The sequence below is a fragment of the Sphaeramia orbicularis genome, chromosome 3 (assembly GCF_902148855.1).
Source record: "Sphaeramia orbicularis chromosome 3, fSphaOr1.1, whole genome shotgun sequence".
Lineage (NCBI taxonomy): Eukaryota > Metazoa > Chordata > Actinopteri > Kurtiformes > Apogonidae > Sphaeramia > Sphaeramia orbicularis.
Window position 1 is genome coordinate 8,103,420 of NC_043959.1, and position 16,659 is coordinate 8,120,078.

At 36.2% G+C, this 16,659-nt stretch overlaps 1 protein-coding gene across 4 annotated transcripts in view; it reads right to left on the bottom strand.

Annotated features, from left to right (window-relative positions):
- Positions 1 to 15,394: 15,394 nt before the first annotated feature.
- The window catches only part of LOC115416645 (tetraspanin-18-like), a 60,044-nt gene continuing 58,779 nt past the window's right edge, over positions 15,395 to 16,659 (bottom strand). For all 4 annotated transcript variants that reach the window (XM_030130492.1, XM_030130514.1, XM_030130498.1 and 1 more), the window contains one exon: positions 15,395 to 16,450. In XM_030130492.1, coding sequence (XP_029986352.1) covers positions 16,403 to 16,450 — 48 coding nt within the window. In that variant the 3' untranslated portion in view covers positions 15,395 to 16,402. The remainder of the gene's footprint in view (positions 16,451 to 16,659) is intronic.

Sequence of the window (16,659 nt, forward strand, 5' to 3'; positions counted from 1 at the left end):
ACTGGTACAAGGACACCGGGGGCATGAGGGTGTGTTTTCAGTCTACAGCCTTTTGTAAACATACTGTAGTTCAATGAGAAACTGTATCTGCAGGAATAGTTTCATCTGCAAATATTAAAAAATCCTTTATTGTATCTCCCAGAATGTTTATAAGAGATTACAGAAGGCAGAGGAAGATTACAGTGGGATTGTTGTTATAGCAGATTGTGTGCGCGCAGTTTTACTTTGTATGTACAGGGTGGGGAAGCAAAATTTACAATGAACATTTAGTTGTTTTTTCTCAGCAGGCACTACGTCAATTGTTTTGAAACCAAACATATATTGATGTCATAATCATACCTAACACTATTATCCATACCTTTTCTGAAACTTTTGCCCATATGAGTAATCAGGAAAGCAAACGTCAAAGAGTGTGTGATTTGCTGAATGCACTCGTCACACCAAAGGAGATTTCAAAAATAGTTGGAGTGTCCATAAAGACTGTTTAGAATATAAAGAAGAGAATGACTATGAGCAAAACTATTACGAGAAAGTCTGGAAGATACTATTAAAGAAGAATGGGAGAAGTTGTCACCCGAATATTTGAGGAACACTTGCACAAGTTTCAGGAAGCGTGTGAAGGCAGTTATTGAGAAAGAAAGAGGACACATAGAATAAAAACTTTTCTATAATGTAAATTTTCTTGTGGCAAATAAATTCTCATGACTTTCAATAAACTAATTGGTCATACACTGTCTTTCAGTCCCTGCCTCAAAATATTGTAAATTTTGCTTCCCCACCCTGTATGTGTGTGCTGTAGGGTTTTAAACCTACTTAAACCCTCTCAGTGAACTGTGAATCCATTTTAAATGGTCAAATGCTTCTACCTTGGTCCAGGTTGAATCATCTCACTACCTAGATCATTCAGTATTAATATTACTGCTGGTAGGTACTGTGTTATTCTGCTTTACAGCCACAGTTATACTTTAAGGGATGTTCAGGCTGTGAAACAGTATATTTCAATCAGACTGGTACTACTTTACAATAAGACTAGAATTTATGAATAATTTATCATGAGGTTTTACAGACTATAAATCAGGGGTGTCAAAATCACTTTAGTTCAGGAGCCACATTCAGCAAAACAGGCATGTGCACATCCACTCAGTTTCAAATGGTTTGCTTTCTTTTTTATATAATTCTTTTGTTGTTTGATTTTGTTGAAAATATTCTAAACAAACAAACAAACAAACAAACAAACAAACAAACAAACAAACAGATAGACCCCTCATGGTGCTCAAGCCCCCGCCCATTTGCCCTGGATGAGAAAAGTGCTCTTTCTGCTGCAGCCCAATTGTTTCTTCATTCATCAATATTTAGGAATAAAAATACTCTCTCTGTCATCAGTTACCCCCAAATGTGTTCTGATGTCTGACCAGGCTGACATTTATTTGAGTTCTTGTGAGAATTCTGCTCCTCCCTCTTCCTCCTCCACTTAGCACTCATGCAGTGCTGAACCAGGCCAGGCCTTGTTTACTGCCGTTTGTCATGTTTAATGAAGAAGAGGGAGAGAGATGCAGGCAGGCAGAGACAGTTTTACTGTTCGACAACTTAGACAAGTTCTTCACTAGTTTGGTTTCATTTAAAATTGTACTATTGAAATGAAGGTGGGTCTTAAGCTGAGCTACATGACTGTCTGGTGAGGTGTCTATTACTATTACTAGTTACTATTACTAGTTACTATTATTAGTCTATTACTAATGTAATGTTTATGCTTCAACTCTGTCAGAAAACATTACATTACATTACAAAATTGTCAGCTTTATAGAGATTCTGTACGTCACTCTTGATTATTATGGTGATTGTAATGTCCTGCACTAACTTGGTCAAATATGAGCCTGAACAGATGAAACTGTTCTTACTTGTAAGGGATACTACACAGTGGGTCAGTTCTCATTCTGAAATCAACCCAGACAGGGCAACGCAGGATGAAAAAGGTCCACAATCCTCTGAGGGAGTCAATATTTATAAAATGACCTACTTGTAGCTACATTATCCTGCTGCTACACAGCCTTTAGTGAGGTCAATAAATTAACAGAAAATAATAATTTGATTGATTTAAAATTAATCTTCTGAGGCTGTGATCAAAACTTGAGCCACAGCACAAAAAACAGACTATAGGATGTCGAGTATTCAACAAAACTGTATAAATAAATTATAATGTGTTTACAGCCTAATTAATAAGCCAAGAATAAAACACTGATAGAATCTATGAGGAAAATAGTAATGGGTTTTATACTGTTTTCTCTCCAATTCTTTCAAGCCCGCTGATGTGCAACATTAACCCTTACAGACCCACAACTATTTTTGTCACTTCCAACTTCCAAATGATGTCTTTGTCTTTCCCAAGTTATTTATCAGCGTTTATTATATTATCCTCTGCATTTTTTTTAATGTATTTAATTTACTGATTATGGAGATGTTCATAAAAGCTCAGAATAAACTAAAAGACTGTATCAAAATAGAGAAAACTGAAAAAAAGCGACTTTTTCAAGAAATTATATCATTAACTGAACATAAAAACAAGTGTCTCCATCCACTGTCATTGGTCCAATTCCATGGGTGAATTAATGTTGTAGAAGATGAAGGTGTTTCCACATCAAGGTTATAATAGTTTTGGATTTTTAATTATAGTTTAGTTTTAATTAGTTTTGACTTTTTTTTCTCTTATTCAGTTAGTTTTAATTAGTTTTTAGAGCAGGTTTGTTAGTTTTTATTAGTTATCATTTTTTTCTGAATGCTTAGTTTTAGTTTAGTTTAGTTTAGTTTTAGTATTAGTTTTAGTTATTTCATATATTTTATCTTCCTCATCATCCTATTCAAAGAAATTAGTGAGGCGTGGATATGGGTTACCCTGGACACTTTATTTGGGGGTCGGGTTAGGGCGGCTCATGGACTGAGCAGAGACACAATGTACCGTACAATGTATAAATTCCCTATAGCAGGTTGAGGTGGGGTGCAATCCATACACAACGTCACTTATGTGAAACAATGCGAAGATGTGCAAAGCATGAGAGGAGATGCACAAAGCAGCCAGCAGTTAAACCAGATAGAAACATATATAACCAGCTAACCAGCAGTTAAACCAGATAGAAACATATATAACCAGCTAACCAGCAGTTAAAGCAGATAGGAACATATATAAACCACTTATAAACATATCTAACCCAGTTCCTCATCAGTAAACCACACCTTAGCAGATATCTCATCTCTTAATCATCTCCAGTTCCATTATTAGCTAACTTTGCTTCAGTTCAGTTCAGCTAGCTGTAGCTGTAACATCAAACGTTTTTGAACATTCTAACAGGTTCCATACCTCTGTAATTGGATTAGTTTTCATCCTCCTCTTTTCTCCTCTTCTAAACTGTGCAGTTCAGGGCTTGGAAGGCCTTTTCATGGTGATAAACTCTCCAGTTTTAACCTGGATGCTAGTTCAACACTGACTCTGTCCTTTAGCTCTGCTCTGTCTCTGTCACTCACGCGCACACACACGGTACGCCAAAAAAAAAAACAAACAAACAAAAAAAAAATACCCGACCCCACTCATCACTACAGTAAACCCCAGACAGGACTGTGCTGCTGTGTCCCAGCTTTAGTCTGTATGTTCCAGGTAGAGTGTGGACCAGAAGACGACTGCAAACCACCAGTGACCACACATGACACACTGTGTAGTGTTGTATGGTGTCACCAGCTCAAACTGCTGGAGCGAAAAAATCAATTTGATATCAATCCGACATTGACAAAGACGAAAACGAAGGGAATTGTATCCATAATTTTTATACGTTTTAGTTAGTTTTGTAAGCTCACAATACAGTTTCAGTTAGTTATCGTTTTTTTCTTTTAATTAGAGTTTTTATTAATTTCAGTTAACGAAAATGTTTTTTCAATTTTAGTTTTCGTCATTTCGTTCGTTTTCGTTAACGATAATAATCTTGTTCCACATTCACCATGGAGCCTATGAACGTCCAAATGGATCATATCTGATGACCATGAAAAGATGACAAACTGCATTTTACACCAATTATTTACATGGATTGATAGGATTAGTGGCTCTAAACTTCTTCAACATTTTACATCAGTAGATGGTTTAGGTCATCAGTGAATGTCTAGGTCTTTATGGGTTAATGCGGTGAAATTTTTCACCCTTTGTCTCTCCTCTACTATTTTTAAAAATATTTTTATGACTGTTATCTTCTACTATTAATTTTATTCTTAACCGTTGTTGATGTAACATAAATAAAGTCTGGTCCCGTCTCATCATCAAACCGGTCCTGTTCTGTTCATATACACACACACGCATGCACGCACACACACACCTAAACATACTTACATACTTGCCCACAGTTTCTCCACTAGGAGGCAGTGTTCTGTATTCATCTACCATCTTAGTCAGATACACTGAGGAAACACAGCATTTTTCATGTGCAGGCCTGTGAAAGGCTGCATGTTTACATCACCTTCTGGAAAATCACACACACACATATGAAGGTCACACATCACACTCATAGACCTACCACAGCCTCCTACACCACAGCAGATTTATTTAGTGCTCTGCAGATTCACAGTGTGATTTCTTCTTTTTGTAGTCATAGAAGCTGTGCCTGAAAGTGTGTGTGTGTGTGTGTGTGTGTGTGTGTGTGTGTGTCTCCACAGAATAAATACAGATGTGTTGCACAGTGCAGATACATGGTACATCTTTTGTTTATGTCTTACATGCAAACAAACAAAGCCAAAGTATGGAGAAGAATGAGCGTCTGAACGTAACCTGAGGAGAAAAAAAAACATCATATTATAAAGCTTTGCTTTCTCTAAAACAAGTATGAAGCATCTTTTCCAAACATGATGATAAACAGATACAATAATATTACATATAATAACAGATATGATAAACAGAAGTAAAATGGAGAACATATGTATATTATAAGTAGATGAAATGCATAAATTCCTAACAAACCGTGCAGTGCAAAAGGACAAATGACAAAATAACATAAATTCACCGGAAAATGACTTATTAAAGGAATAGTTCTCCCCAAATTAAGATCTCACTTTGAATATTGAATGTATAGAATGGTGCTTTAAAACAGTTAAATAAACATAGAGTTAAATAAACATCAAAAACAATAAATATAAAACAAATGTAATTTTTTAGCAATGAGTTAATGGAGTGATTTATACAATGGAATACACAGAAAAACAAGTAGAGAATTTAGAATTACTTTACAATGATTAAATGTTTGTTGCACAGTTTTGAGAAACATGTGTGAATGCAAGTTGCAATATTTCTGTTTAGAAAATGACCTGAAAAGTGACAAATAAAAATGAACAGGTAACAGACTGATGTTAAATCAAAGATGGCATCAAATGGTGTCTAGTTCTATAATTTAACCGTCTTTCCCTCCACAAACAAATTTAACTGGCTTTTGAATCTTGCAGAAAACAAGCTGTGAGGCAAAAGTTTATGATCCTTGAACATTTTGTTCAGGAGGTTAATATTCACAAATGTAAATCGAGTTTATGGCAGTTGAAGGATAAATGTTAGTACCAACAGGAAAATGCATAAAGTCATTAAAAAACTGCAGCACCTTTAATCTTCTTATTCTATAATTTTTCTCACTTATCTCTTCTTTAAAACGTCTTAGCATATCCTGTTGAAGCTGTGATTGCAATAGTTTTTAAGATATATATTATTTTTGTGTTGGATGTGATGTTATTTAATGCGGACAACGTATCGTTCAGCTACTTGAATGCAGGTGGCTTTTTTAAGATATGTGAAAGCTCCAAATACACAAGTGGAGTATTTACATGTGTATTTTATGCTGAAGAATAAAACTGGATTTGAGATGAAGGACTTACAAGAAATAATACAAGAAACTTGAAGCCTTTCTGTTTGATCAGTTGTTTTATTACTATGATTGCTTCATTGCTTTAAGACACTACAATCTGTGGAAACAGTAGAAACGCACACACTGGTATTTACATTCTTCAGGATATAATACATTAATTTTAAGACTTTAAATGGTGTTGATATAATGTTAAACACTGAACTAAATAAGCGACTGTATATAACTGCACTGTAAGACTGGATAAGTTGAGTTTACTGTAAAAATTTGAGTAAATCGGTTGCCTTAAAAAAAATTAAGTAATGAGTAATGAAAACTTGAGTGCATTAAATTTAAATGCTTGATTTGAATTGAATTGCTATTTTAAGGACAACACACTAAATGCCAAGTAAAATTAATTTAAAATTTGCTGCAATGTCAGTTGCTTTGTATAATTTTAAGAAATATTACATCAGTTCACTGTGCTCATTTCCATGTGAATTGCAATATGAAATTACTCAATGTAATATATTATAAGGCATATGGATGTCAGCTTATTATGACTTGCTGGTATAGGACATACTTGCCATTTAACAAATTAATAATATTTACTTCACATTTATGTAATTGTTTATGAACAGTAAAGCCATTGTTGGGCCTATGGGTCTCACTTATGGTGTAGCTCTACAAAAATACAAAAACAAACACAAAAAGGCCAATATACACTGACATACACACATTAAGTCCAAATTAACACTAACATGAAAAGAGGTGAACATCCAAAATTAGAGGTGTGCAGGATCCCAAAAAAGTAGAACGTGAAAAATTAAAGGAAAGTCTGCACAACCAGTGAGCTCCCAAACCATTTAATAGTGACGTTTCGGGCCGAGGCCCTTCATCAGACTGAGGACAGAAACTTTCACAGGTGTTTTATATGTGGCGTCTAATCACAACACGTGACCTGCGTTATACATCATAACAGAAAAAAATCTTAAAACTTTTCAAACATATGATCAGTTTTAGGAACGTATGAGAAGTTGTGAAGAGTCTTTATAGAGTTTTTATAGACTTCACAACTTCTCATACGTTCCTAAAATTAATCTTCACATAGACCACTTCACTCCAGTGTATGTAGTATATATATCCTCACTCCAACACTGCAGTTTAGATGTCTATTTGGATGTATCTCAACGTTGCCCAATATAAACTTCTTAAAAACAATTTTTCTTTTGTTTTTACTCTTGTAAATCTGTTCTTGTATTTTTGTCAATAAGAACCGTGCACACATGCTGTGGTGTTTGTCACCACATTCAGATGGACAGTATAACTACATGGACCTGTAGAAATTTGATTAATATGTTTACAAATATGAGTGTGAAGCAATTTGATCATTAAAAATCATGTATATTTGTAGACATTTGTAACACTTTATGATTTATGATGCACGTATGATTAGGCTTTACAAGTTTTTTTCTGATCTTCTAAGATGACGTATATTGCATGTCACATGCTATTTTGGTCAGACACTGCATATAAAACACCTGTGTATTTTGTATTTGTGGATACTTTGAAATGTGTGACTCTTGATCATTTAAAATTGATCATATGTTTGAAAAGTTTTAAGATTTTTTTCTGTTATGACGTATAACGCGGGTCACGTATTGTGATTAGACGCCACATATAAAACACCTGTGAAAGTTTCTGTCCTCAGTCTGATGAAGGGCCTCGGCCCCAAACGTCACTATTAAATGGTTTGGGTGCTCACTGGTTATGCGGACCTTCCTTTATTTTTTTCACAAATTAACACTAACACCACAACCCCGCTGAACCCCTGCACATAAAAATAACACATTTTCAACAACATGCCCAATACCCACAATGCAATGCGGAGATAAAAAGGTGTGGTCAGGACTAAAACTTGGTGATTTAATTCCATTCAACTTAAACTTTTTCATACTTTCGACTATGTCTACAAATTATTAGAATATACTTAACATTTTACAGTAATGTAATAAAACTTAAATCACTTAAGTACATTGTAATTAAAGCATTTTAGTAAATACAAAGTGTGGGCTTACAGTGTGCCTCCTTTGACAAAAAGAGTTATTTAACTCAAAAAGACCCAAACAGCCACTGGCAACTAAAACATCTACTGATGTAAACGGTTTAATTCCTGTTGATCCATTAATCCTATCAATCCATGTAATTAATTGGTGTAAAATGCAGTTTGTTATTTTTTCATGGTCATCAGATAGGACCTATTTGGACGTTCAGAGGCTCCGTAGAGAACATGTAAACACCGTCATCTTCTACAACATTAATTCACCACTAAAACTAAAGGAGTTGGATCAATGGTAGTGGATGGAGACACTTGTTTTTATGTTCAGTTAATGATATATTTGCTAAAAAAAAAAAAAAAAAAAAAAGTCACTTTTTCTTCAGTTTTGTCTGTTTCTGATATAATAACCTTCAAGTTTAATCTCAGCTTTATGAACATCAACATGATCATTGAATTAAATATAGGGAAATGATGATTTTCACTGAAAAAAAAAGCTAAACAAAGAGGATAATATTATAATAAATGGTGATAAATCACTTAAGAAAGGTTAAATAGAGAGAAAATATCATTTGGGAACTGCAAGAAAAGTAGCACTGGGTGTTTATGGGTGAATCACACATTATGAGAAGTTACACCTTTCAAAGTCAAGAGGAAAGAAAGACAGAACTTAATTTTGGGGTGAAGTATCCCTTTAGGACTGATGAGTTATTTGTTTAGTCTATATCATATTCATCTATCTATCTATCAATATCAAATTGCCGTACCTGATGGATTCCCTCCACTCTTTGGAGCCACAGTAACAGCCTCTGCAGAAACAAACAGCCTGTTAACCTGTTAACCCGTTCAACTGTTCAACCGTTCAACCGTTCTCCTGTTCACCCGTTCACCCATTCCCCCATTCACCCGTTCACCTGTTCACCTATTCACCTCTTCACCTGTTTACCTGTTCACCTCTTCACCTGTTTACCTGTTTATCAGTTCACCTGTTCACCTCTTCACCTGTTAACCCATTCACCTGTTCACCACCCTTGGCACTGTATTCCCCAAGAGTAATTTCACTCAGAAAAATTGAGTAAGGAATAATAAAAAACCCTACAAAGTTAATGCAGTTTAAAATCTTTAAGTAAGGTTAACTATTGTAGGAGTTCTGGACGTTAATAACAATGTTTTAAATGTTAAATTACACACGAGACTCATTCTAGTCTGGGAATCCTATTTATCAGTCTGTTGGCTTCTCCACTGAAGAAGGCCTTCCTCTCTCATCTCTTACAACAGGAGCCTCTTGTTTCTTTTTTTTAAGGGTTAAGGCCATATTTTTGCTGTATTTGCCACTATTTTGCCCTTTGTGTCTCAGCAGGAGGATCAGCTGTTTCATGTTGGCCTGCCCTTCAGCCATGGTAATACAGTTCATTTCTGGGTAACTGGATTTTGAACCTGTCATTGAACAGTGCCTTTGGAATAATCTTAATTTTAATTAATTTAAACTTAAAACAAATTAGTTGGCTTAACATGGTTTATTTAATTAGCAAAAACTATAACGTACTATTGCATGCAACAAAAAATATTAAATGGAGAGGTAAGTAATTTACTTGAGTACAGTAAACTCAACTTAATATATTTTTTAAATTGTTGTGCACTTAATACAGTGGTTCCCAACCTTTTTTGGCTCGTGACCCCATTTTAACATCACAAATTTCTGGGGACCCCCAGACATTCAAAACAGAGACATTTTTGGATACAATAAATACTTGGCTTCAAGGCACATCTGCAGGAGTCAAAGTCAGGAGGAGTTATTTTTACTTTTATTTAGTTGAGTTGTTCCACCGTATAATATGAAAGACAATTATTATGTCATTAAAGGGGGTTATTATTCATTAAAGGGATTTCCACAGGATGTTATAATGTTAAATCGGTGGTTTCCAACCTTTTTTGGCTCATGAACCCATTTTAACATCACAAATTTCTGGTGACCCCAGACATTCAAAACGGAGCCTTATTTTTGCTAAAATTAATTTGTTTTTGTTCATGTAACAGTTTGCTATACTATGTTACAAATAAAGGTTAATTTTAGATGACATTTAGTCTATATAATGTACATTATTATGGACGGAGGCAGAAAAGCCAGGTGTAGATTACTGCACAAAGGGAGAATTTTATTTTCCTTGGTCAGGATATGTACAGTCAGTCCAGCTTGGATTTACAAGGAGGACAATTAATACTGAACAAACAATAACTCAAACTATGAATTATGAAAGAGCTGCAGCATCTGAAACCGACCACAATGAACATTTGACAGATAAACAGAACCACAGTGCTTCAGTTTCAGACTCACAGTTTGTCATGTCTTTTAGATATTGTGATTGTCTCTCTCAACTCACCATATATTTATTAGTAGCTAATTTTTATTTTATTTTTTATTTTTATCAACTACTAGAAATTTCAGGTGACCCCATTTGAATTCCAGGTGACCCCAAGGTTGAAAAACACTGACTTAATATAACTGAGTTTCAAAACTTAATTTATTTCTTTAAGTAATCAGTTTCCTCAAGTTTTTTGAGTAAATTTAACTAATTCAGGTTTACAGTGTGGAGTTCTCATCTGTAATCCTGCTCTCACCTGTCACTCACCTGACAGCCGGACCAGCTCGATCCTGTGGTCAGAGAACTCGTGGCGTTTGCTGACAGAACAGACATGGTCCCCAAAGTCCTGGTCTCGGACCTGCTGGATGGTCAGGGTGATGCTGCCTGGGCTGTAGGAGATGGCGTATCCCATAGTGCAGTTGTGGAAAGCCTTGTGTTTGATGTAGTTACACAGGAGCTGGTTGTGAGGGCTCTTCCACTGTACAGACAGCTGAGAGATGTGGGCGTGGTCCTCATAGTCGTAGGTACAGGGTAAGACCACCCGCTGACCTGGCTGACCAAGCACCTTTACAACACTGCCTGGAAAAGGACACAGTCACAGGAAGCAACAGATACTAAACGGATTCTGTTCTATCAAAAAATTCTGACCATGAATTCTTTAGTTTATAAAATATCTCCATAAACTTCAGATGCAAACACTCAGATGAAGAAATACTGGATGCAGATTGGATGGAGAGGCTTTTACCTGTTAGTTGATGAATAATTCATAGCAAAGCCCAGTTCACCCAAAAAAGACCCAGAACTACTTCTGTGGCATGAAATTTTCTCTATTTTTAATATTGTTTGAGTGATTTATCAACATTTATTCTAATATTATCCTCTGTATTTTGCATTTTTCAGTTTTTGAGGTCCTGTATTTACTGATTATGTAGATGTTCATAAAAGCTCAGATTAAAGTTAAGAGAAAATAGAAGAAAAAGTGACTTTTTCAGTAAAATATATCATTAACTGAACATAAACCAAGTATCTACAACCACTTGTCATTGATCAAACTCCATGGGTTTAGAAGATGACGGTGTTTCCATGGTAACTGCGGAGCCTCTGAATGTCTAAATGGGTCATATCTGATGACCATGAAAAGATGACAAACTGTATTTTACACACATTATTTACATATTGACAGGATAGTGGATCAACAGTGATTTAACTTTTCATATCAGTAAATGATTTTGGTTGCCAGTGGATGGTCTTTATGGGTTAAGATGCAAATCTTTAAGTTCTAGGGCTGATCATATATAAGGACACTAGTACCTGTATATGTACCAGAATCTGCCAAGCAACAAGAAACTCTAGTGTGATGTCATCCATTTCCACATAATGAGAGGTGGAAATGTAAAAAAAAAAAAAAAAAAAAAAAGTTAAATGATATTTCACCTTAAAGCTGTAGTAATAAACAGTTCAAAAAGTTAAAGCTCTCATTTTGCTAAATAAATATTTCATGACATGGTTGCAGGTATTATGTCTGACATATTTCAACTAGAAACCACATGTGTACCTCAGAGCCTCCTGGTTTTGATAGGCCTGTCTGGACCTCTGACTTCTAACCATTAAAGCTTGGTCTCATTTTTTGCTTTAAGCTGCAAAAATCTTACTGTTGTTTGGATTTTAATGGATTTATATGGAGTCACTCTACTCTCTAAAATGCATAAAGAAATGGAGAAATCATTTGTCATCCTTAAAAAATAATCACAAACCAAGTCCGATCTATGGCATGGAAGTATTGTAAACCAAAAATATAATTCTTTTTAAAAATGTATCTACAAAACTTATTTTACTCCTACACACTTTTGCTTTTACAAAATGTTTTCTGCATTTACAAAACTTTGTCTGTATTTACAAGTTGCAGTAAACAGAGTTCTGTAAACAAGACTGGTTCTGTTTATAGATCTCAGAAGTGGTTTTGAGAACAGAACCAACTTCTCTTTGCCGGATAAGTGGTGTTATTTAAGGTGTAATGACTATAATATAGTGGTACTTCGCAGTTGCTCCATAGTAGTGAATGAGGCGATATCTGTCCATCAACACTAATATTACTTCCTGTCTGGACCAGATCTGGACACGCCTCTCATCTAACCATGCCTCCATGTCAAAAAGATGCCAGAATGTTTTGTAACCTCAGAAAAGTTTTGTAAACGCAGATAAAGTTTTGTAAAAACAAAAAATGGGTTTATAGGATTAAAATAAGTTTTGGAGGTGCATTTTTAAAAAGAAATATATATTTTGTGTACAGTGTTATCTGGTCTCATCTTGACACCATACTAATCCTGTCACTGTTCTTAATTTGACATCATGTTAGGGATAGTTACTGTTAATGCTAAAACATTTGATCCCTGATACGATCACCATGACTCTGCACAAACAAAAGGCCAAAAACAAAACCTGTTATTCCACTGTGTCTTCATAACCAATGTTGTCTTCAGTTACTTAAAGTCAGACTCTAAAAACATTGTATCATAGACTGGTCTGTGAAGCTGAATATTTATGTATGTCTTTGTTGATGATCCATCTTCATTTTTCTCACCTTCTCCGACCAGGTGTGACAGAACCAATCCCAGGTAAAGTGCAGCCGTCCTGTGTTCTAGAGGTGACCTACACATTTGGGGATGGAGTTCAGTCTTCACATAAATAGATTTGGATGATCAAGGTCCTTTCCAGGTGTTGTTGCACAGAAAATTGTTGAGAAACATCTGACTTCTATCGCTTTTATTTTAAAGGCATATCAGGTTACAAGCCTCAGCCTGATCATGACTGTGTACTGTATCCATGGTTACATGCCGTCACGAGGCTTTTCAGATGGTCAAACAGACTCTAGGGCAGGGGTGTCCAATCCTGGTCCTCGAGGGCCTGGTATCCTGCATGTTTTAGATGCGTCCCTCTTCCAACACACCTGATTCAAAGAAGCCTATCATCAAGCTCTGCAGAAGTCTGATAATGACCATCAGGTGTGCGGGAAGAGGGAAACATCTGAAACATAGATAGATAGATAGATAGATAGATAGATAGATAGATAGATAGATAGATAGATAGATAGATAGATAGATAGATAGATAGATAGATAGATAGATAGATAGATAGATAGATAGATAGATAGATAGATAGATAGATAGATAGATAGATACTTTATTAATCCCGAGGGAAATTCAAGTGTTCAGCAGCTTTGTATACAGCACAAGAAGACAAGAAACAGACAGACCAAAACACAACACAACAGTGGGTTGTCAACCAGATTGACATTAAGTTTTATACCTCTAAAACTACCTCTAAAAGAGCTTCCTGTTCAATACTGTAAATAAAGACTTCTGGTTGTATTTACACATTTCAGGGCAGTGATATAAAGTGAAATGCAGGATGGGGGCTCTCCAGGACCAGGATTGGTGACCCTAATGTAATCAGACAAACTAAAGTTCTTATATACATGAGGATTGTTTTTAATATTTAGATGAAAATCCTTTAGTCAGTGACTGAAGTCTGGAATCCATGGACATCACCAAACGCTGAGTTTCCTCCTGGAGATGCTCTTCCAGGCCTTTACTGGGGCAGCCATGGCTCAGGGGGTAGAGTGGGTCAACCAATAACCAAAGGGTTGGCAGTTCAAATCCTGCTCTGTCCCAGTCATGTGCCATTGTGTCCCTGGGCAAGACAGTTCACCCACTTTGCCTCCAGCGCCACTCACACTGGTGTATGAATGTGTGTGAACGTTCGGTGGTGGTCAGAAGGGACATTAGGTGCAAACTGGCAGCCACGCTTCCATCAGTCTGCCCCAGGGCAGCTGTGGATACAAATGTAGTTTACCACCACCAGAGTGAGAGAGTGAATGAATAATGGATCGATAATGTAAAGTGCTTTGGGTGTCTTGAAAAGTGCCGTAGAAATAAAATCCATTATTATTTACTACAGCTGCCTTCAGTAGCTGTTTGTTTGTGGGTCTTTGTGCCCTCAGTTTAGTCTTCAGTAACTTTATAGCTGCTCCTTTGGGCTGAGATCAGGTGACTGACTTGACCACTGAACAACATCCCATTTCTTTTCCTTCTAAAGCTCTTCTGTTGCTTTTTCAGTGTGTTTTTAGTCATTATCCATCTGTAATGTGAGGCACTGTCCTATGAGGGGTTTATTTATTTATTTTTTTTTTGCATTTGTCTGAATCTGAGTACTCCGGCGTCCTCCCACCATCCAAAGACATGCACTAATATTTTAATCCGTTAATCTAAACTGTCCATAGATGTGAATGTGAGAGTGCTTGGTTGTTCGTCTCTATGTCAGCCCTGTGATGAACTGGTGAGACGTCCAGGGTGTATACCCCGCCTTCACTGGGACATGCTCCAGCATCCATGTGACCCTTCTGAGGATGAAGTGGTTCAGAAGATGATGGTCTGAATCTGAGCAGAGGACAGACCTGTATCCTTCAGAATCCATCCTGTTCCCTCTATCATCTGTCACATCATCAATAAACAACAGTGACCTGGTTCCAATGGTAGACCCACATGTCTATGACATAAACACTGTCCACCATGTTGGACACATGACCTGGTCTGATCTGGATCTTGAGCTGGTCCTCCCCTCCTCCACACTTTTCCCTTTAACATCATTCTGGTGGAACTTAGTCTTGGTTTCCTGTCCAGAGAATTTTTATCCAGAACTGGGCAGGTTTTTTTAGAATGTTTCCTGCTACAGATAATTATGTGTCCACATTTCTCTTGTGGGTCCTAAAAAAACAGCTTGAGAATCATTGATGAAATATCTACTACAGCCCAAAATATATGAACTAGACACCGTTTATTTATTTTTTTGTGTTAATGTAACGTTTTTCTTTTGTGAATGTAATTTGAATGGGAGCCAAATAACTAATATGTTTATGTTTAGAGTATGTTTAGTGCTGTATATATTGTCTTTTTACCTCTTGGTTTTTATTTATTACCTGTCATTACTGTATTTAGTGTTATTTACTGGCCTACAGCTGGACCTCAGAGAACTCATTTCATTCTATCCTCATGTATGTGCAGTAGTGAGGGACAATAAAACCCCCTTTGAATCCAAATGAAAAAGAATACAGTATCCAGTAATCATTATACTATTAAAATCACAGATTCAGTTTAATATCGAACAGTGCCATTTACAAATAAAATCAAGTTTTCCCACAAACAGAAACTTTTTAGCTTAAATACCATTTTATAACCACTATGAAAATGAACATTACACTGTGCACAAAGAGAAAACACTGTAAATACTGTACACTGGCACAGTCCTACTGCATATTTACATATACACACACATGCACTCTCACATATATTCAGTCAGTTGGTGTGAAGATGCATGACTGTACAGGTGTTTCATGACACATTTAAACACTGAATACAGTTCCATTTCATTTAACTAAATACTGAATTCTGCATGAATGTAAAACTAGAAGATACTGAAAGAAAATCAAGTGAAAAGACTCGGCAGCGCACACCGAATGGTCCAAACTGTTACTGATCTGCTAAATCTACTGAAGTCACTTCAGATTTAAGAGATTCTATCTTAAAAATAAAGTGTATGTAATGTCTGCCAAACATCTGCTTATGTTTGGAGGTTCTCTGTAAAATATAGCCCAGCTTTATGTGCTAATACCTGCACTGCTTTGTGCAGTGCTTGTGATACTGAAAACCCTCATTATCAGTATTTTTATACTGAAGATAAAATGCTGCAGTAAACCCTGGTTTTTACACTGTTGGGTCCATTTGATCCGTTGTGCTGGATTAAAGTGGCCTCTGTGTTGAGCCTTTAACCCATAGTTTTCTGTCTGTGTTTAGGCTGTAGAATGTCTGAGCACCTGTGTGAATGCTTCTTCTTGTAGAAAAACAGTGCGGAGTCTCGGTCTCGGATATCGTCCTGTCCGTGTGTCTGTTATTGTGCTCTGAGCAGTGCCTCAAATGCCCCGCTGTAGTGAAGTACAAAATGATGTCACAAAACCAACGACACACATAAACTATCACTGTACAAATACGTTTCATATTTTACAGTTTTGTTTTTCCATCTGCATCCTTCTGCTTGTGCTTCTCTGACGGCTGAAGATGCTGGTACTGGAGCAGTTACTGGATGCCTCTGAATAAACACATGGCAAAAACCATAGCGAAGAGCTGGAGAGAGAAAAAGACAAAAGTGAGTCATAATAGGTTACCTGTCACTGCGCTCCAAGAAACTGAAGATGAAGGTACATTTAACCCATAAAGACCCACGGATACATTTTTCGTTCTACTTAATCTTTCTTTAGTGACCTATCACCATTTATTATTATATTATCTTCTGTATAATGCATTTTGCAGTTTAAATCATTTATCTTTCTTGT